Genomic DNA, 20,890 nt, shown 5'->3' with positions numbered 1-20,890 from the left:
CCACCAGGCATACATATGAAGTCAAGACACAGCCATGCTCCACCCAGAGACTATAGTGCAACTTCCAAGGAAGGACTGTGCCAGTTGATGCACAATGCAATTAAGGGAAGGATTCATTGATACTTACAATTTTCCCAGGGAGCCCAGAGGTACCTGGAAGACCACGCCCTCCTGGTTCACCCTGTGAATGGGGAAAGAGAGAGGGACAGAAGTCAGTGCCTTTAAACATTTCCTACCTGTGTTTTGCCAGCCTCTCTGTGTTTAACAGGCAAAAGGAAACAAGAGATTTAAATGCAACGAGTCTGATTTACCTTCTGCCCTGGGCCACCTTTGGTTCCCGGTGTGCCTGGCAAACCCTAAAGGGAAACAAGAATGCACGGGTTGTCTACAAGGCAGCTATTTCTGTCCGGGTTTGGGAAGAGATCTTGGCAAGATGCAGACTTGGAATGAATGTTCCTTCTCATGGAAGGATGAGGATGCTTTAGCACCACTGCACAGGTCAGCCTTTCTCAACCTTTTCACCGTTGGGAAACCCCTGAAGCATTCTTCAGGCCTCGAGAAACCCCAGAAGTGGTGTGATCATGCTGGATATGGTTGGGAAGCGTAACTGTGTACATGCCCACCTGGGGCTCCTCCCCTAGGCCCATCATTGGCCATTTTGGGAGGGAGAGGGCAAACTGGAACATGTCCAGAAGAGGGCAACAAAGATGGTGAGGGGTTTGGAGATCAAGACGTATGAAGAAAGGTTGGGGGAGCTTAGTCTGTTTAGCCTGGAGAGGAGACGACTGAGAGGGGATCTGATAACCATCTTCAAGTATTTAAAAGGGTGCCATATGGAGGATGGAGCAGAGTTGTTCTCTCTTGCCCAAGAGGGACGGACCAGAACCAATGGGATGAAATTAAGAAATTCCATCTACAACCGGAAGAAGTTCCTGACAGTTAGAGCGGTTTCTCGGTGGAACAGGCTTCCTCGGGAGGTGGTGGGTTCTCCATCTTTGGAAATTTTTAAACAGAGGCTAGATAGCCATCTAACGGAAAGGGTGACTCTGTGAAGGTTCAAGGGGGTGGCAGGTTACAGTAGATGAGCGATTGGGATGTGAGTGTCCTGCATAGTGCAGGGGGTTGGACTAGATGACCCAGGAGGTCCCTTCCAACTCTATGATTCTATGATTCCAGGTTGACGTGACCATATATGGTCATATCACCTGATAAACGTTTAACAATTTTTAAAAAATATGTAGATAATTAAGCCCTACCCATTTGGGAAACCCTTCCAGGGCCATCAAGAGACCCCAGGGTTTCACAAAACCTGGTGTAGTTGATGGCAGGGATGCTGAGCTAGCAGGACCACTTGGTTGAGCTCAGCGTGGCACTTCATTCGGCAAGTTACATTTCCATCCTACCCTTCCTTGAAAGGGCTCAGAGACACGTAGGCTGGTTTCCCCACCCTCCATTTTCTCACCACAATCTTGTGAGGTGGGATAGACAGAAAACCTGGCAGGTCCAAGGTCACCCTTGGATCTTCATGGCAAGTTTGGATTTGAACTCAGAGCTCCCTGGACTTTGTCTGACGCTTAAACCCCACAGTGCCAATTCTTCTCCTATCTCATGCTAAGCTTGGTGGGGAGATTTCCATCCAATGAGAAATCAATTGGGCGGGTTTGGAAACCAGGAAGGTGGCCAACTTCATGGCTGGTTTTGATGAGAATGGATATAATACTTACAGCTAATCCTCGGTGGCCAGGTGGCCCGGGAATGCCTGGCTGCCCGGCGCTCCCCTGTAAATTGGAACAATGAACGTCATTAGAAGAAGAGCTGGGGTTTTGTACCTCAATTTCACTACACAAAGGAGTCACAAAGCGGTTTACAATCACCTTCCCTTCCTCTTCCCACAACACCCTGGGAGATAGATGAGACTGAGAGAGCTCTGAGAGAACTGTGCCTGGCCCAAGGTCACCCAGCTGGCTGAATGTGGAGGAGTGGGAGGATCAAACCTGGCCCTCCAGATTAGAGGCCACTGCTGTTAAACACTACACCACACTTCTGATCTTTTCATAATAATTTAATTAAGTCCCACCAAGTTGCAATTGACTCCTTCATGGGCAAGAGGCAGGCAGAGGCAGCTTGCCCTTGCCCTTGCCCTTGCCCTCCTCTGCGTAGCTGCCCTTGCCTTCCTCGGCGGTCTCCCATCCGAGGACTAACCATGGCTGACTGCGCTTAGCTGCTAAGCTCTGACAAGACTGGGCAGATCTGAGCTGTGCCGGCTGCCCTTCTCTGTTAATCCAATGCCAGTTATGATTTCCCTTCCAACAACATTGCTTTGCTTTCCCAAAACTGCACCTTTGGGACCGTCCATCCCCTGCCCACTCCCTCCAACTTTGGTCTCCCATGAAGTTTGCTCCCTGGGACGGTCCTTCTGTTCACTGTATAGTCCGGTGGTGGTCGGGGACCCTTGGTTATGTCAAAGATATGAAAGGGGAGTGGAAACACAAGTCTGGGCAAGAAACAAATCCGAAGGATGCCACAGACTGAAATGGCAAGAACGTGTTTTTAAATATTTGTTCCTCTTGGACTTCAAGCACATGTCTTCTTACCTTCACCCCAGGGATAGCCGGAGTACCATCTTTGCCATCAATCCCAGGAAGGCCCTACAAAAGGACAGAGAGATGAACTATGTTTTGGGGTGTTTGCCATGTGAAGCTGGATGTTTCCCGACAAAAGAAACAAGGCAAATGCCCCCAATACGTTGCTCCCAGAATCCCAGAAACAGGGCGATACTTACGTTTCCCCCTTTGGGTCCCATCACTCCCTGGGGGCCTCTGATGCCACGAGCACCCTAGAAAAGAACAAAGGGCAGAACTGCATAAGAACCAGCACAGCACATGGATGTGGTTTCTACACGGCCTGTATTCTCATCTCCCGCAAACTCAAAGCCAGATTTAATTGGATGGAAGTCAAAGAACGGCTCTGAAGAGGCAGAGGCAGGGAAGGGAGGCCTCCACCAAGCTCCAGTGGGGTCTACAGAATTCAACATCTATAGAAACTGAATGTTGGTCTCTGAAGATGTGATATGCTACCAGTGGCCCCTGCCATAGGTGGTCACATGCATAAGGCAAATGTAACAAGGACTTCTCAGTGGAAAACCTTCAGCACTGGCTGGCAAGACCACATCTAACACCACGCCTGATGGTGCTGATGATGACTTATACAGCTTTAAGGGGGCCATGCCCAGGATACATGTGCATCTTAGATCAAGTTATGCCATTGACTTTGAGGAACAAGCACAGAACACCTGAAGCTGTTTCATGCTGCATCAGATTCAAGTGGGTAGCCATGTCGGTCTGAAGCAGCAGCACCAATTTTGTGTCCAGTGGTACCTTTAGGAGCGACAAAATTTTATTCATGGTATGAACTTTTGTGTACACGCACACTTCCTCAGATAGAATGCGTGCCCACGAAAGCTCATGTACCTTGAATAAAACTCTGTTGGTCTTAAAGGTGCCACCGGACTCCAGATTTGTTCTTATGCTGAATCAGACCCTTGACCCATCAACATCAGTCTTGTCTATTCAGACGGACAGTGGCTCTTCAGGGCCTCGGGCCCTGTCTTCTACATCACCTACTTCCACATCTTTTCACTGGCAAAGCCAAGGATGAGACCTCCTGCATGCTAAAGAGATGCTCAACCACTGCGTCACAGCCTCTGTCCAGAGCATTAACTCGATATAGGATATATTGTAAACCATTTTTGCATTCTAGCTTGACTTGGGATCATCCAGTCAGGACATTTTTATTTGCTTTCTGATTCCGTTGGGCACTGCAATGGTTGGATCCGGCCAGCTTTGTTTTCGTTCTTGCTCTTCAGTCTTCCTTGGCTTATTTCATGGCATTTGATGCATGTGTCTCGTTTCACGGGGGATGTGTCCTCGAGGCACACAAACAAATGCATACATTTGACTGGGAAGAAATCATTAATGGGAATGACCTGGTGCAGAAGAACTGATCATGATGCAAAGAGAAAGGATGAATGGCTAGTTTGTTGCTGACATGGGAGAAGGGACACTGGCATTGAGGATATATAGTATGTGTCATCCCTGATCATGACACATGCGAACACAAGAAACCGCCTAGCACCACGTCAGCGCATTCGTTCAGTACTGTCCGCACTAGGCTTTCTCAGTGGGGTTCTTGTGAAATCCTGGGGCTTCTTGACCCTGGAAGGATTTTGCTGATTGGGTGGGAGTTAATTAATTTTCTTATGTTTTTAAATTTTTTTAAATATTTCTTGGGTGATAAGACCATATATGGTTATGTCAACCTGCTCCTCCCCCCAACAGCCAATGATGGGCCTGGGGGGAGTGGAAAGAGGAGGGGCCTCGGTCATTAAAATCTTTGGCAGCCTGGGTTCATCATGGTAGCGACTGGAATCCTGAGAGGCAAGTGGTACTCTAATTTTAACTTAACTGTGTTGGGGGGTGGAGGTGGCAGAGGGTGAAAGAGCAGCAAATGCCCACTCTAGCCCTGTTCCAGGCCAGTTCCGGCCCCGTCTGCTGGGGGGTTTCTGGCAGTGGGGGGCAGGATGGGAAATGGAGTGTGATGTCACATCTGGTGGGAGTGTCTGGGTGATGTCACTTCTGGTGGCATGTGACTTCCGAGGACATGGAAGGGAGGTGTAGCCTGCTGGTACTACTTCCAGGGTTTCTCGAAGCCTGAAAACGTTTCAGGATTTCTCAACAGAATCTCCTTCTCCAAGGTACTCAACATCTAATCTAATGCTCACATCTAGGTGTCTTCTGGAAGCAGGTGTTATTCAAACTGGACAATTTAAGGGGACTAGGACCAGGTGAAAGAAGTTTTAAGCAATGTGAGCAAGGGTGAATTTGACACTGCTCATTTTTCCAAACCCTTGGGATGACTTGGGTTACAAACCAAATTAAAATGAATAAATACAGTTAAGCGGATTCCACCAGCATGGAGTTGTTTCTGGCTTGAAGATTTCTTAGATGACTCCATGAATAATTTTACTTACAAGATCTCCCTTCTCACCAGCCTGTCCTGGGGGTCCCCTTGGGCCTTCTTCACCCTAGGCGGAAAAAAATGTTACGGTTAAAAAGAAAATGAGACAAAATTCCTACATGCCTTCTGGAGAATGATTTCCAGAGAGTAAAGAATCTAGCACTGAGGCTTCAAATGTGTCTGCAGTCTGATTCAGAGAGCAAGGAAGAGATGGGAAAAGCTTCTGCATCCAGGTCTGCTTGCACGACAGATGCACCAAATGATTTTTATATCTGGTAGAGAAGTTTCCCCAAAAAAATTTTCCAAGGTAAAAAGAGGCCAAGTGCCCTGGAGAGTTACTCAGGTGCTGGGGCTTCTCTTCACTAAAACAAGGTGGCCATTGATGATAGATCCCGGCGGGTAGCTGTGCTGGTCTGAAGCAAAAGAACAATATTCAAGTTCAGTGGCACCTTTAAGACCAACAAAACTTGATTCAAGGTAGGAGCTTCTGCGTCTGCACACAGGTGCTTCTACCTTGAATAAAACTTTGTTGGCCTTAAAGGTGCCACTGCACTAAAATCTCCAATATGGACCCATTTGTGTCACAAAGGGTTGCCACCTTTGCTTTGGTCGCAAGAAAGATTCGAGCTGGCCTTGCGGCAAATACTGCGGACCAGTGAGCAGAAGGTATGGGTAAATGTGTGTAATTTTTACTCTGTGTCTGTTTTTTAATAATTTCATTGTATCTGATCTTGCAATGGCCTATGGCCTAGTGCAATAAAGTTTGACTTTGACTTTGGCACTGAAATTTTGTTATGGCAGCCATGGGTGGGTGATGCCCATCTTGTAAGAGGTGGTGGAGGGTGGTGGATAAAGGAGGACAGTTGAGAACCACCAAGTCCCTGGTTCTAATCACACTTACTTAGGCAAGTGTAATCCAATGTCAGACATTGGAGTTTAATCGGGAGATTGTGGGGAGTTTGCAGAACAAGTTCCCTCAACGTATTGTGTCTCACCAAGTACTTTCCTCCTGGGCCATCTCCTGCTTGCTCCAAGGCAGGCTCTGTGGCCTCTCTGGATGCAGGCAGTAGTGCTATAGGTCATTGATGAGTGCAGGCCATGCCTGTTCCCTCCTTCCTGGAGGGTGAACCAGCCCCCCCCCCCCCGCCTTGCAGAACTAAACCAAGTTAAAGAAAAAGAGAGTTACCGGAGGTCCTGCCGCTCCAATGGTTCCGATCATTCCTTTATAGCCTCGGGGACCCTACAAAAACACAGGATAAAGAGAGAGAAATGTCCTGCGGAGCATGCCACTGTGGCAGAATGACTGTCTACATTCCCTTCCACGATTCCAATCGCTCCCACCTGCATTTCCACCTCCACCCACCCCTGCTGCGTACCCATGGATTTAATCATATTGTTAACCTTGTGTTATTCTTATGTAACTTGCGTAACCTCTGTAGGGTTCAGCAGCTGGTCAGGAAAACTACAGGACTGCCTTGAAATCTGACAGCTCATTAGTGCAACACAAGAAGCAGTTAGATGTCCTAGTCTTTCTAATCGCAAACAAGAGCCAAGTTTAGCCTTATAACTTTGCTTTGGGAAATGATTTCACTGTTATCAGAATGTATTCCAAGAGGATGTGGTTGCTGACTTTATACTCGCTTAATCCACCTGGATTTGAATACAAATTAGATAATTGGTCGCACCGTTGTATTGTCACGGCACTATGCTGAGGCACCACAGGACATGCAGCAAAACCCCTTTCTCAGCCAAAGGGGGCCCAAATAAACACAAAGAGGAGAAGCCAGTCCATGCTAGTGATGGCACCCTGCTCAATGACATCATGGATGGGATAATGGAAGGGGAGAGAAATGTCAACTGACGGGTATCTTTATTGATGGGGAGGCTTTTAGATCTTCTTCCCATCAGTTTCCCCACTAGAAGAATGCCACCCCTAAGCAGTATTGACCCATACGGGGCTAAAGATATGACTAGTCAAACAGTTCGCCTGGGAGGGGAAAAACATCTCAGGAGAAAAAAGTTTAAAAGATTCTCCCCCCCACTTCCCCCCGGCCTGCCAAGTCTTCGAGAAGGACCACAGGATCAACCTAGGATGGCCAGTTCCATCTTGAGAGTTGGGGAGGGGGGGTCACACCTGGGGAGGGCAGTTTGGGGAGGGAGCTCAGCAGAGATTTGATGCCATAGACTCCACCCTCCCAAGCTGCCATTTTCTCCAGGGCGTCAAGATCTACTTGTTTGTCAGCCTCCTGCCATGGTCATTTGGCATTGTGCTTTGTAAGGTATTGATGAGGTGCCAGTTGTAGCCTGTTGGTGCCAACTGTCATTGGTTAATGTAATGGGGGGGGGGGAGAAAGTCTGTGAGTGTGTAACTGCTTACAGTTGCTTTTCTCATTTTTCTTTTTGGCACTATGTAGTTTAAGTAGAAAATTCTTTCCCAAAGGAGGAACTTGTGGGAGAGGGGAAGGTGGAATGTTTTCCAGGGGCCTGGCCATGGTCAGCTGGGCATGAATAAGGTCATGTGTACCTGGGTGTGAGGTACTCTGTGCGCTTTCTGTGCAACCAGGGGAGCCCACCTTTTCCTTGGGAAAAAGGGGAGTTCCGCCTTCTTTAACCGTGGCATATTTATGCTAGTAGGGGATGGGAGCCTGGAGTTACAATAATCCAAGCACTGCCTATCAAATCAGTTTCAGCAAGAATAATTGTGAGCCTTGTAACGCTTTTTCAATAAATCAGCCTTTGCTATTATGCCACAAGTGCTCGTTGGAAAGGGTGTCGACGGGGAATCTAACACAAGGGAAGCGATCTCAGGACTCCAGAGATCAGCTGTAATTATGGGAGAACTCCAGGCCCCCATCTGGAAGTGGGCAATCTTATCACTCTGTTCAGCAAAGTGTGACGCCTTCAGCCAACTCAATGAGCTATTTTTCATCCATGGCTCATTCACCTGTACTAACTCATGAATGGGAAGAGACCCAGGGAAGGGCATGCGTGGAAACAATGCCTGGGCCGCAGCAAAAGACAAATCAGCATAAAGGAAGTTAATCACTAGACCTCAGAGTCAAGTGACCCCTCACCTCAACACGAAAGCAGCAATTTTGGCCACCTACAAAGTCAGTCTCTACACATTCAGGGGTCTTCTCAAGGTTACAGGGGGGGGGGGAAATATGACACTATAAATTAACCACCAAAAAGGTGAAAATAAAACCTTCAAAGCTTGCTAAGGACTAAATCTGATCCAGGAAGCACAGGATGCTAGAATGCAGGCCTGTTAACAGGACAGGCAGATAAAAGAGTCTCGGAGGGGGAGAAATTGAGGCTGGAGTGGGGATTCCTACATTGTTCCCCCACCCCTTTGCAAACCCATATTAATTTTTTCAAAAGAGGAAGCAATAAATACCCCAAACCATAAAAGCTTCTATGCCAGGAGCAATGAAAAACAAAGCACAAAAACAAAAGGAAAAACTTCATCCAAGGAAAGCAGGTCAGACTTTGCCTAGTGCCTAAAAGATGGCGCATATTCTTTGGTTTAGACCAAGAGTGTCATGGAGAAAGACCTTGGGAGAAAGGCCTCAAGTGATGGGCAGGTCCATACGCATCATTATGACATCATCAACACGTTAACACTTTCCCTTCCTTCTGGGGCACCCACCATTTCTCCTTTTGGCCCTGCCATTCCAGGATATCCTCGGAGACCTTGAGGACCCTGGGGAAGAAAGAAAAACAAACCAAGTCCTAGATTAATGACCTTGCGGCTAAAGCATTTCAAAAGCCTCCACTTCCCCCCCATCTGTCACCTTGAAAAATATCCATTCATGTGTGAATTGCAGAAAATCATTACCCCCAAAAAAGATTAGTCACCAGCTCTCCCCCCACCCTTGTCCGACTCACTAGTCGTCTCTTGCTGGTCGCTCCTTCCTTTGGCTCCATTCAGGACACCCATTTAATAACATTAGCTCAAAAAAAAAAAAAAACCATCGCAGTCATTCAGGCAAAGAAAAATTGCCATCAGCTTAGGGGAGGAATTAAATTCCTGCCTGTTAATTAATTCTTATCATCAAAGCGGAATTAATTAATGAATCCCCCTTGGGAATGCATTCTTTGTAGATACTGAGAAAAGAAAGCGTCGGTGGGAATGTGACAAAGTGGCATGATCCCCCCCCCACACACACACACACACTGTGTTACTAAATGTCACCTTCAGAGGTCCTCTTGTCACTTAAAGCCTGCATTCATCATGTGAAAGTTAGCCACCTGTTAAGCCATGCTGCGATTGCTAAGAATTCTGAAACTTAAGCAGAGAAAGCTGGAGGGGAAGGCAGAGTACTTTTATGCCTTGCCTCCATCCCTCCACTGGCTATCTCTGCTTAGCTTATTTCACCATAAGGGACCACTTTCCTTAGGGGCTGGGATATGATGACAAGAGAAAAACCCAGTGACTCATCTCTCTACATCAGGGATTCCCAACCAGGGGTCCATGGACCATTGTGGGTCCACAGGAGCTCCAGAGGGGTCTATGGCCTTTCCCCTCCTATCTTAATGGGCTCGGCCACAAGCTAGGGAACCGGATGCTTCCATTGCTCCCCCTCCCCTTTCCCGAGCATGAGTTCTCTTGTGGTTTCTGTGCCTGGGAGAGGGCGGAGCCTGCATGCCTACTCTTGCCTTAAACCATGTCCTGTCTCTCTCCCCCCTCCTGCCGCTCAGTCCCCCTGAAGCCTGCCAGGTGGTGATGTCATCTCCAGTGTCATCTCCATGTGGGTGGTGATGTCATCTCCAGTGACAAATCACTTCTGGGGGGGGGGACGTGGCATGGCTAGTTCACATCACTTCCAGGGCTCTTCCATGGTCAAAAGGTTAAAAAAGGATGCTCTACATCTTCAGATGGGGGTGCTGCAGGGCTTGTTTTTTTGCCAGGGCTTTTGATTGGCAGGCAGGGAAGGAGAGAGTTGGGGATTTGTGGTTTATGTTATCCTGTTTTTATCTGGAATTCTTTTAACTATTATTGTAAGAAAGGTGGGGTACATGAATACAGCCACCTTGAACCTAGAGGGAAGGTGGGGTACATGAATACAGTGCAATTTCACTGATCATGCTGAATGACAAAATGAGAGTCTGTTCCTCTCCTGTTGTCCAAACATTTTTAGTTTTTGTGGACCATAACTGAGCCCATGTCAGATCCTGGGATAGAGGACTAAGAGACAGCCTAGAACAGAAAGAGTAAAATTAAGAAATCAGAATAAATAAATAAATACGTTACGGGAGGGCCAGGTATTCCTTGTTCTCCAGATAAGCCAATGTTTCCCTTCGGGCCCTGGTCAAATTTTTTGAGAAAAGAAATCAGTTAACAAACTGGTTTTGAAAAATCAGACACAGATTTTTGAATTAAGGTTCTGTGGAATCATAGAATCAAGAAAATCTATATTATATCCTATCAGAAACGTAAGAACCTCCTATCACAGTTTCATACTGCCCACTTTCTGCTCTGAGACTGGCTGCAGCCTTCAGGAGCCTGAAATGGAAAAGGCTCTTTTCCAACATCTGCCACCCAAGATTCCTTAAGTGCGGTCGCTAGGGACTGAATCAGGGACCTTTGTCACATAATATCCACTGAGCTACAGGGTCTCAATAAAAGCTGCACTTTTGCTAAATCAATCCATGAGTCCGTGTTGCTGAATGTTCTCTGTTCTGACTGCCAGGAATTCACGCAGAGATACTTTCCCTAAACATCCACCTAACTGATCTTTTTGAATTGAATCAGCATTGATTGAACCTGGGACCTGCAGTACAGAAAGATATCCAGTCTGAACCACTCATGGGGCTCTGTTTTCCCAATCAGTGTCCTAGATCTCTCTTTTTCTCCCTTGCTTTGCTATGCCAGGCCTTCACATACTATGGCTTTATTAGCTACGACAAAAAACTTAGGAACCTGACTGATTTTTTCAGCTTTTATGTTTTTAATGACTGTACTTTCTTATGGTCCCTACCAGAAAATCTAATCCTAACCTCTTCACAGTTTCTTTTTAAAGCTATAACAAAAGTGTTGTAGCATATACATATGTGGGAAGGGTTGCTCGTCATCACAACAAGGAACTAACCTTTGTCCTGGCTCTCCATTTCTACCGAGAATCACCAAGAGGCACCAACATTAAACAGCTTTTGAAAATCCTAGGCCTCACAATGAAATACCTAGGCACCATGGCACCTTAGATTTGTCCAGTCTTGCACTATATTATTCTTCAAAGTCTTCCTTTTCTTTTACCCCTTTTGTGCCTTTCCCTTATCGCAGCTGATTTCCATCATCTACTCTTAAAATATGCAAAAGAGGCTCCTGATATGAAGAACACGGAACGTCTCAGAACTCAGCTAGTTGGTCATCCATACTTTACGTTGTTAAGACTACACGAGTGTAAGCATCAAAGGTGAACAGGAACAGGCTTCCCCAAATATAAATGTCATCTATACCAACTTTTGAGGAAGCCAGGATTGGCTGCAGGATTGTACCTCCAGTGGCAAGCCCAGATTCACCCCTTTGTGATGCTTGAAAAGGGCCTCCCTTTCAGGTAGCAGCCCTTTCTCAGAAGTAACTCACAGATCCATCATGGGATAAGCTGAGGGTAGAACGTATCTGGACTCACCGGCCTGCCCTGCCTGCCAGACTCCCCGAGGGCTCCGGAGCGGCCTTTGTGACCCTGAAAAGGGGAGAAAAAGCCAAGTGTTGTGCAGGGCTCTTAGAGGAAATAGTTTTCTCGACTACAACTGTTGTACACTGCCCTGAGCCAGCTTGCCAGGAGGGCGGTATATAAACTTGAACAAATAAATAAATAACATGAATGAAAAATATCTGCACAGATTCTAAGTTCCAGATGACACAACTGATATTGTAACAGTAACTGTTACAATACTATCGACATCCCCACATTTCTATGTAATTCTCTTTTTATTGGGTTTGGTGGACTCAGTTCTGGGCCTCCTCCATATACACTAATTTTCATTGCCAATAGCATTACCTATCAAGCTACACTTGTATGCCACAAGGAGCTCAGGATGGCATATAAAGACCTCTCTTCCTCCCTTTTATTCTCACACAACAGCCCTGTGAGATAGACTGAATGCTGAGGCTGGGCCGCCAACTGGCACAAAGTCACCTAATGCGCTACCTGGCGGAGTACAGACTCGAATGCAGAGGAAGAGTTGGTTTTTATAGCCTGCTTTTTCACTACTGCCCCGAGACCGATGTTGGAGAGGGGCGGGTTAGAAATCTTAAAAACAAATAAAATAAGTAAATACCCGAAGGAGCCTCAAAGCAGCTTACAATCGCCTCTCATTCCCCTTCTCACAACAGACACTGTGTGAGATAGGTGGAGCTAAGGGAGCTCTGACAGAACTGCTCTGTGAGAACAGCTCTAACAGGACTGTGACTAATGGCTCACGCCATCCTGTACCATCCCCCACGTAACTATATACTAACCACTTGCCCCATCCTATATCATTCCCCGTGTGCCTAAGATCGCAACAGTCGGAAATCCAGTTATCGGCCCAACGCAGATGGGGGAGCGTGGCCTGGGCAAGGGCCCCAACAATGGACTAGGCAGGAGGGGCTCATTTGGATGGTAAAAGTGTGGCCTTGGCCTCAACCAAATACCTGGTGGGAGAGAGCTGTTTTGCAGGCCCTTCGAAATTTTAGGAGTTCTGTAAAGGCCTGAATCTCCACCAGCAGCACATTCCATTAGGTTGGAGCCAGGGCCTTTTCAGTCCTGGCTCTGGTCAAGACCAGGCACACTTGTCTGGGGCCAGGGACCACCAGCAGGTAGGTGTCTGCTGAGTGTAATGGTTGGTGGATGACAACAGGCTAGCAAGTGACCCAAGCAAGTGACCCAAGCTACCCTAGAACATCTCACAAAGTGGACACTAGCTCACAAAACCTTACGACAGAATAAAGGGATTGGTTGTTTAGGTGCCCTAGAACATCCTCCTGAGGCACTAAGAACCCAATTCTAAGCAGGTCTACTCGGAATCGAGCCTATACAGTAGGAATTTCTCCCAGTGTTTCAGGATTAAGTGGAAAACAATCCAAAAGCTACAGTTACTGTTACTTATGTTGGCAAAACATGCTAATCAGTACTTCCTTACCTTCAGGCCCTGCAGTCCCTGGGGGCCCTTGGGTCCAGGGGGACAGTTGGTTGGACACTGTTAGGGAGAGAGGATTGGAGACTGGTTTCAACCAAGGTGCAACATAACAGCTGAGAACAAGGAGAGGCTCATTTTAGTAAGACCTATTCCAAATCAGTATCGTATTGCTGGTTCACACATCACAGGTTTTAGGTGCGCTCTTTAAAATGAAAGGGGTGAAGGGAGCAAACTCACACATGGAAACATGTCCCTCATGCAGGCATGTTTAGCAGAGAACCAGGCATGGCGCTAATTCCTTAGGGAGTATACATTCAGTCATAAACACAGCTTGTGCTGACATGTAATGTGTAGAAATGGCTTTCAGAGCTAATATAGCTGCTTTTTAAAATATGAGATGCATTTACATTTAAAATGCCCCTGTTTCACGAAAAAAGAGACAACCTGACCCAGGCTATCAAAATCAGTTAACAATATATTTGTACAATCTCTATTTTAATGATAAATGAAATACTTACATGTCACTTAGCTAGGAAAGGTTCTCTCCTCTAAGTAAATGCCAATTATGAGTTGGTGGGTCTTTCCCTTGCAGGATGTATTTTAAGCAGAACTTGATTTCCTGCACTGAGGAGGGGTTGGACCAGATGGCCAGCAAGGACCCATCCAACACTTTGATTTACCTCCCATTTCTATTGGTTTAGATCTTCAGAGAAACTTAAAAAGTAAAGGTAAAGGTATCCTCTGTGCAAGCACCGGGTCATGCCTGACCCTTGGGGTGACGCTCTCTAGCATTTTCATGGCAGACTCAATATGGGGTGGTTTGCCAGTGCCTTCCCCAGTCATTACCATTTACCCCCCAGCAAGCTGGGTACTCATTTTACCGACCTCGGAAGGATGGAAGGCTGAGTCAACCTTGAGCCGGCTGCTGGGATTGAACTCCCAGCCTCATGGGCAGAGCTTCAGACTGCATGCCTGCTGCCTTACCACTCTGCGCCACAAGAGGCTCTTCCAGAGAAGCTTATGGAGTCATAATTTAAGACAATATACATTCTTTAGCATTTTTTTAAAATGCCGGCAAAATTAGCAAAAGTCCAAGCCAATCATTCAGAGCATGTGAACATTAATTGCTGTTAAAGGCATGTGCGAACTGCAGGGATTTTGACAAAGAGATCCATTGCAGAATCACAAATGGCTTGCTGTATTTGCATTCTATCCCTTCCCAGGTAGGGACATAAGAAAAGGGATCACAGCAGGTCTCCTTACCAAGAAATCCGCACTGCCTTCAACTCCTTGGATGTGCCCCACAGGACCCTTGGGAAGAAAAGAGGAACAATCAAGCAGCTGTGGGCAACTTAGGCAGTTTCCAGAGGGGTACTCTGCTCCAAGTTCAAAGTTGTTGGGAAGTCGGGGTGCTGTTCTCGCTTCCCTTCAGCTTCACAGTGCATTCATGCACCTCTCAAATTTTCCCTGCCTCTCCAACCCCTGGAAAACCTGCTTCGTTTTGAAACGCTGGAAAAGATCACAGTGCAGCCTAGATGGATGCTGTAGGTGGTTTTCCACCCACAGGGCAGCCATCTTCCCATCCCTGTCCCCACAGTAGCCTTTTCCTCCCCCCTGCTGCCAATGGTTTCTTCGATGTTTAAAAAGTGGCAGTACAATAGCATTATATTAATATACTGTTAGAACAATGTTTTGAAATCTCTACATCTATTAAAGAAATATGTAAGCCTCTAATCCAGGCTTTCTCAACAGGGGTTTCGTGAAACCCTGCAGTTTCTCAACAACCCCAGAAGGGCTTCACCAGTTTGTTGGGAGTTCATTAATTTATAAATTTATCAGGTGAGATGACTATACATGGTGGGCCTGGAGGGGGGGGGGAAGGGAAGAGATCCCAGTCATAAAAATCCTTGCTGGCCATTGCATTCATTGCATGTGGTAGTGACTGGAGTCCAGAGAAGTACTCTTATTTTAATCTAACTGCGTAGGGGTGGGGCAGGGGGCAATGGAGCAGGGAATGCCTGCCCCAGTTGGGCTGTTTCTGGTGTTGGGGGGGGGGGTACAGAGTGTGATATCACTTCCGGCGGGAGTGTCTGGATGATGTCACTTCTAGTGACATGTGACTTCCAGGGGAATGGCAGGGAGGTTTGGCCTGCTGACATCCCTTCCAGGATTTCTTGAAGCCTGAAGAACGTTTCATGGGTTTCTTAACAGTAAAAGGGTTGAGAAAGGTTGTTCTAATCTTTTTCATTGAAGACATCTGCCTTATAGCTCCACAATGGAAGGAACTGACATCATTTTTAAAACTGGAAACTGAGAATTCAGAATATTGTCAAAACAGTATATTAATATAACAATATTTGTGCGCCGTTTTGAATACAAGAAAACGTAGTGGGCTACGGGGGGAGGCGCCAGTACTGGAGGACCAGGGCAAGGAAACTCCATGAAAACCCGCCATGAGGAAGCCCCTTTCCTCCTGCTCTTTATCAGCTGCAACACAAGTCATAGGAAAACCACACAAGTCCATTTGCATGGAGAAACTGCCATGTTTTACACTATGAAAAACAGTAGATGATCAACTGTTTGAAGAAGAGCTTTTTTTGCACCCCGCTTTTTATTACCCAAAGGAGTCTCAAAGCAGCTTCCAATCACCTACCCTTCTTCTCCCCACAGCAGACACTCTGTGAGGTAGGTAGAACAGAGAGAGCTCTGACAGAACAGGTCACCCAGCTGGCTCCATGTGGAGGAATAGTGGGGAATCAAGCCTCCAGAGATTAGAGGCCACCAATCTTAACCACTACACCAAGCTGGTTCTCAACACCAGACAAAGAGGAAAATAAAGCAAGACTTGAAGATTTGCCACTAACGCCTAGTGCAAAACAGAATGAGCATACCTAATCAACAGTTGCAGAAATATATCAGCAAGTGTAAGGAAACAATCTCTCTAATTATCCTTATAATAAAATGACTGCAGTTACGCTGCCTTAAGGGCCTAGCTGAATCATCAGGTATTCTTCTCAACTCCGCTGCCAGTTCATTATCCAATTCTATGTTAAAAATCAGAAACAGGAACAAAAGGAATAACACTTACAGGTTTCCCAGGAGGCCCTGGAGGCCCTCGTGGCCCATCGGGTCCACGTTCTCCCTGAAAAGCAGCAACCACAAATACATCTGTCCACAAAAGTCTTTCGGCAGTAGTCAAGGGTAAGAGACAATGCAGAATATATAGCTTCTTCATGAATGTTGCCAGGAAAGAGAGCCCACAGCTTCTAGCAATGAGGAAAAAATACCTGGAATTCCAAATCTGACTCCATAAACAAGCAAACCTCTCTCTCTGACTATAGAGGTTCTGAAACTCTGAGGCACCCCAGGGCTGTTTCCTCATCATGGGGATCAATACTATGCTATGCTATGCTATGCTATGCTATGCTATGCTATGCTATGCTATGCTATGCTATGCTATGCTATGCTATACTGGAGCAACTCTTTTATAAAGAAAGCAAGCCTTCAGTTTACAATACATGGGGGCTTTTGCCACCTCTTGTGGTTTAGGATATTTGGAGTTGCAACCATTTTATTGGGGATTTTATGAGGGGTTTATTGGTTTTATGTAACCCACCACGATATTACAACATGTAACACACATATGGGAGCAATCACAAGACAGTCTGCTTGTTCTGGGCAAGCTTCAGAGTTTCCCCTTTAAATGAAAAAATAAACTGGGTTTGCTTCAGCCCAAAGAGACACTTCTATCTCCATGTGGACACTTCTTCTGTTGCTACTATGGGGAATGAGGGGATGTTGACCTAAGGTCCATATTCAGCTCCACCAGGGTCTCTTCCACTTTTCATATGTGATTCACAGCCAGAACAAAAGTTAGTAAATCAGGTTGACCCCTGGAAGATTCCCCACACCTGGTGGATCTCTCACCTTTGGCCCCAGTGCTCCAATTTCTCCAGGGAGCCCAACTGGGCCAGGAAGTCCCTTCGAAAAAGAAACAAAGACAAGAGATAAGAGAGTCATTCATATTGTACATGAAAGAAAAAATATATTGTGATACACTTGGCACAACACGGATTCTATTTTCAGAGCTACCCAATATGTGTCTATCAAGAAGTTGGCTTTGCCTAAAAGTTTCTTGTTTTTTTCAGAACCACTGGTTCAGGCTTTGGGTCTAGTAAAAACATAGAAAGCTTCTCTTTGGTAACTTAATGATTCTACATTTTCAGGTAGAGAAAGATTATAGGCGGGAATTAGACACAGGAGCAAGTGAGACCATTAGATATACAATCTTCAAGGCCAGAGACCAGGAGGGAGTTTTGCCTCCACATTCCATTTCATTAACCCAAGGAACCCTGGATGGGGGAAGGTGGTTTAAATATTTAGATAATTATCTTCTCCTTGCTTTTCACTGTTCTTACACTTGTATATTCCTGCACATTTCTTTCAGCAAATCTTATTATTATATCCTGTTGCAGTCTTTTGGGCTTGGGGGCTTCAGTCTAAATCCAGTACTCTTTCTTCCCAGAGAAGTGCTTGAACCATAAAGGGTAAGGAAAAACCGAAATGGTCCCCCCCAAAATTTTCTAAGGAAAATGACATTCTCATGATTAAGTGTCTACGCTCAGGGAAGGCTCCAGGGCCTTCTCCAGACCCTTTCTGCCTGCTCAGCAGACTACAGGGCTGTTACACACACATCCCCACATCACAAATCAATCACACTGCCTCCCACTATACCTCCCGCCCTAGCTTGAAGGACACTTACAGGAGATCCAGCCAGGTTGGGACCCTGAAAAGAAAAGAAAGTCTCAATGGATTGTAATTCTTTAACGAAAAGTCAATAACTGAGACAGCAAAGACAGGCACTGAAATCTCAGGGAAGCTCTGATATTCATTGCTTCCCCCAAAACGGACTGTTCACCTCCAGCACAGCACTTGGTAGATTGATACAGAATGCATGTACAACCTGTGTGTATGTGCAAAGTACATCTGTTTGTAAGGAAGAGCCAACAAACATTCTCTTTTATGAATGAAAATGTAGAAACCGGTTTCAATCACATAATCAGCTGTACATGCATGGCCTCAATGCGCATATAAAAAACAATCATTTTCACACTGTACACAGACTGAATATCCGTTCATTATAACTTGTAAACATGCCTAGTATAGCATTCTACTGCAGTTCCAAATTTCATTTTTTTAAGTAACCTTCTAGCCATTTTGTTGCAGAATTATTTGTTCCACTTAATATTTCTGGTAAGGCCTTGGAGGAGGAGCTGGTCTCATGGCTTAAGTGCCACTCAGCGCTTAACACCCACTCAGGGCAGCTGTCCCACCCCTGAATGCCTCCTCCTCCCACCAGCTTTCCTGTCTGTCCAACAGCCAGCCAATCGCCTTCCGTCCCCCACCCCTGACCACCCCCTCCTCCTCCCACCTCCCTCCGAGACTCAGAGGCTACAGATCCCTGCTGCATGAGAGCTGCTGCATGATTTCCCTAACAGCTGCCTGCAGCCTTTCCTGGTCCTGAGGGGAGGGGGAAGCCATCCGTAGAGTTCTTCCACTCCACCCCCCTAATATAGCACCTGCTGTATTCCTGAATGCAATGGGCTTGGCCCCTAGTAAAGTTATAACTCTTCATCCATACAACTTCCTAATGCAGATGTTATGAAAAACAAAAATGCTGGAGCAAAATATCTCTGGTTATATCTTATGAATAAGCACCATTGCCCTTCCAACTAGGGTTGCCAACTCTGGCTCGGGAGACTACTGAGATGCCAGGGCAGAGTTTACGGAGGGAATTCAGTGCAGATGTGATATACTGTGGTATATCAGGTCAAAAGATCAGGTCTCCCACTCCCACTTTCTTCCAACAAAATTCAAATTTTAAATTTAAATTTCCCACCTCTTATCAGTCCGTTTACACAACAACAAAAATCTCTTTCAAAATTATTTTCAGGCTTTCCTTAGCGTTAAGGTGAAAAATTCACCCTGAAGACCAATAGGGGGAGGCCCACAAAGAGCAGAACTGTCCTTCTCTCAATCCCCATTCAGCCTCTGGCCTTTAGCGTCTTTAGCATTTACTCCTAGTCTCTATGGTGCAGCATGTAGTCTGGATGGTACAAGAGAAGACAAATGGAAGTCCTAAAGCATTCACCTTCTGTAGCAATTCTAGGACATTCAGGCCTCCTAGACTCCATAATATACCACAGAGTCTTCACCCCAAACCTGCCGTTTCCTCCAGGGGGATGTATCTCTGTAGTCTAGAGGTCAGTTTTAATTCAGTTTCCAACAATACCCAGTCTTTACAACCTCATGATTCCCCATGCAGCCATGACAGCCCATCTACTGCCTTCTTCACCTCCCCAGCTCCCCATGATGGCATACTGAATTGGAGAAATTCCACTTTTATTTATAGCCAAATCCTAATCAAATTTCACTCAGACATTATATCCAAATAAACACTGAGGACTGCAGTCCTAAATGTTATGCATTTGAACAGGTACAAAGCAGTAGTCACTATGTTTCTTCTTTCCTTCCCACAGCACAATCTCAGCTTCCTTCTAGTCTTCACTATCCATTGGGCCGACATCCCAGCTAGCAAACCAAAGACTGATGCCATATATCCTGGCCCATCTTCCTTTATTTTCTCGATCTTTAAAGCCCTGGAAGCTTACAAAATGCCCTTTTACACCCCTACTCTTTTCTGTTCTTAGTTTTTAAAACGATAGTTTCAAATGTTAGAAAGCGACTTCGAGGAGGAAGGAAAGGGAACAGGATGATGACATCATTCGATCTCAGCCAATCAACATTGTACGGAGCAACCTCTGCTTCAAGGAGAGAAAACGGGTTCCTCTGGGGAAGACTCCATTCCTGACCATGGTGGACTGACCATTCAAATAACGCACAATGGGACACACCTCAATGGAGCCCCTTCTGGGCAGGCAGATATAATGATGGAAAGATACTTACTGGGAGCCCTGGAGGACCTACAAGTCCAGACTGGCCCTGTGTCAACAAAAGAGTGATTTATTATTAGGGTTGCAATCCTGGTTGGAAAATATTTAACTGCTGATTTAAAAAAAAACACAACTAAGTAAGCCCCTGTGCTGTGAGGAGATGGGCATTGCCAGGAGATTGCAGATAAGGAAACCTTGGAGAAACCTGTCCTGTGGAAGTCCCTTTTCCACTGCCCTGCAGCTGCGATGGGGAAACCTTGTGAGAAACACCTTCCTCTCCCTTCTTGCCTTCTTCTGTGTAATTAATTATGCAGTTAATTTTACTATTCCGTTAATGATGCAGATAATTTTACCATCCAATTAATTTTGCTATTGCCGCTGTTTGACTCTTCCATAGCTAAGCCCCTGGCAGTGAAAGGAGGCCTAACACTGGGCTTTCAGAAGGCTTTCTTGAAACTGAGAATGGAAGGTTAAACTAATATCAACAGCAAACGGAGACATGGGAGAAATCGGATTCCTTCCTCAGCAAAGACCTAGGCTCATATTTAAGTCACCAAGGGGTCAAACTATAGGTGACCTTGTGGCTGCCATGAGGAAGACAATACCATTTCAAAGTCATTTTAAAATGACACAAAGGCTTAATCCTGAATGGGCCTGCAGAGTGGCACCCTTGCTCTCCTCTACTTGCATATCTTTAGCACTTTAAAAAAGGTAATCAATTCCTTTAATTTGAGATAAGTATGAAGTATATAGCTTTGCCACCGATGAGAGAATGGGGTGGTAGTTTACTGGATGCA

The 20,890-nt window shown here is 46.0% G+C and overlaps 1 protein-coding gene across 1 annotated transcript in view; it reads right to left on the bottom strand.

Moving 5' to 3' along the window:
• The window catches only part of COL9A2 (collagen type IX alpha 2 chain), a 55,338-nt gene that overhangs the window by 20,887 nt on the left and 13,561 nt on the right, over nt 1-20,890 (bottom strand). The window contains exons 6-21 of the mRNA XM_077337486.1: nt 20,107-20,142; nt 17,903-17,926; nt 17,068-17,121; nt 16,229-16,282; nt 14,404-14,451; nt 13,144-13,200; nt 11,649-11,702; nt 10,271-10,324; nt 8,666-8,719; nt 6,203-6,256; nt 5,030-5,083; nt 2,783-2,836; nt 2,595-2,648; nt 1,725-1,778; nt 312-356; nt 128-181 (exon numbers count right to left, since the gene is read on the bottom strand). Of these exons, the coding sequence (XP_077193601.1) occupies nt 128-181; nt 312-356; nt 1,725-1,778; nt 2,595-2,648; nt 2,783-2,836; nt 5,030-5,083; nt 6,203-6,256; nt 8,666-8,719; nt 10,271-10,324; nt 11,649-11,702; nt 13,144-13,200; nt 14,404-14,451; nt 16,229-16,282; nt 17,068-17,121; nt 17,903-17,926; nt 20,107-20,142 (804 nt within the window). The remainder of the gene's footprint in view (nt 1-127; nt 182-311; nt 357-1,724; nt 1,779-2,594; nt 2,649-2,782; nt 2,837-5,029; nt 5,084-6,202; nt 6,257-8,665; nt 8,720-10,270; nt 10,325-11,648; nt 11,703-13,143; nt 13,201-14,403; nt 14,452-16,228; nt 16,283-17,067; nt 17,122-17,902; nt 17,927-20,106; nt 20,143-20,890) is intronic.

The sequence above is a fragment of the Paroedura picta genome, chromosome 5 (assembly GCF_049243985.1).
Source record: "Paroedura picta isolate Pp20150507F chromosome 5, Ppicta_v3.0, whole genome shotgun sequence".
Classification (NCBI taxonomy): domain Eukaryota; kingdom Metazoa; phylum Chordata; class Lepidosauria; order Squamata; family Gekkonidae; genus Paroedura; species Paroedura picta.
This window is presented reverse-complemented; position numbering and strand designations above follow the sequence as displayed.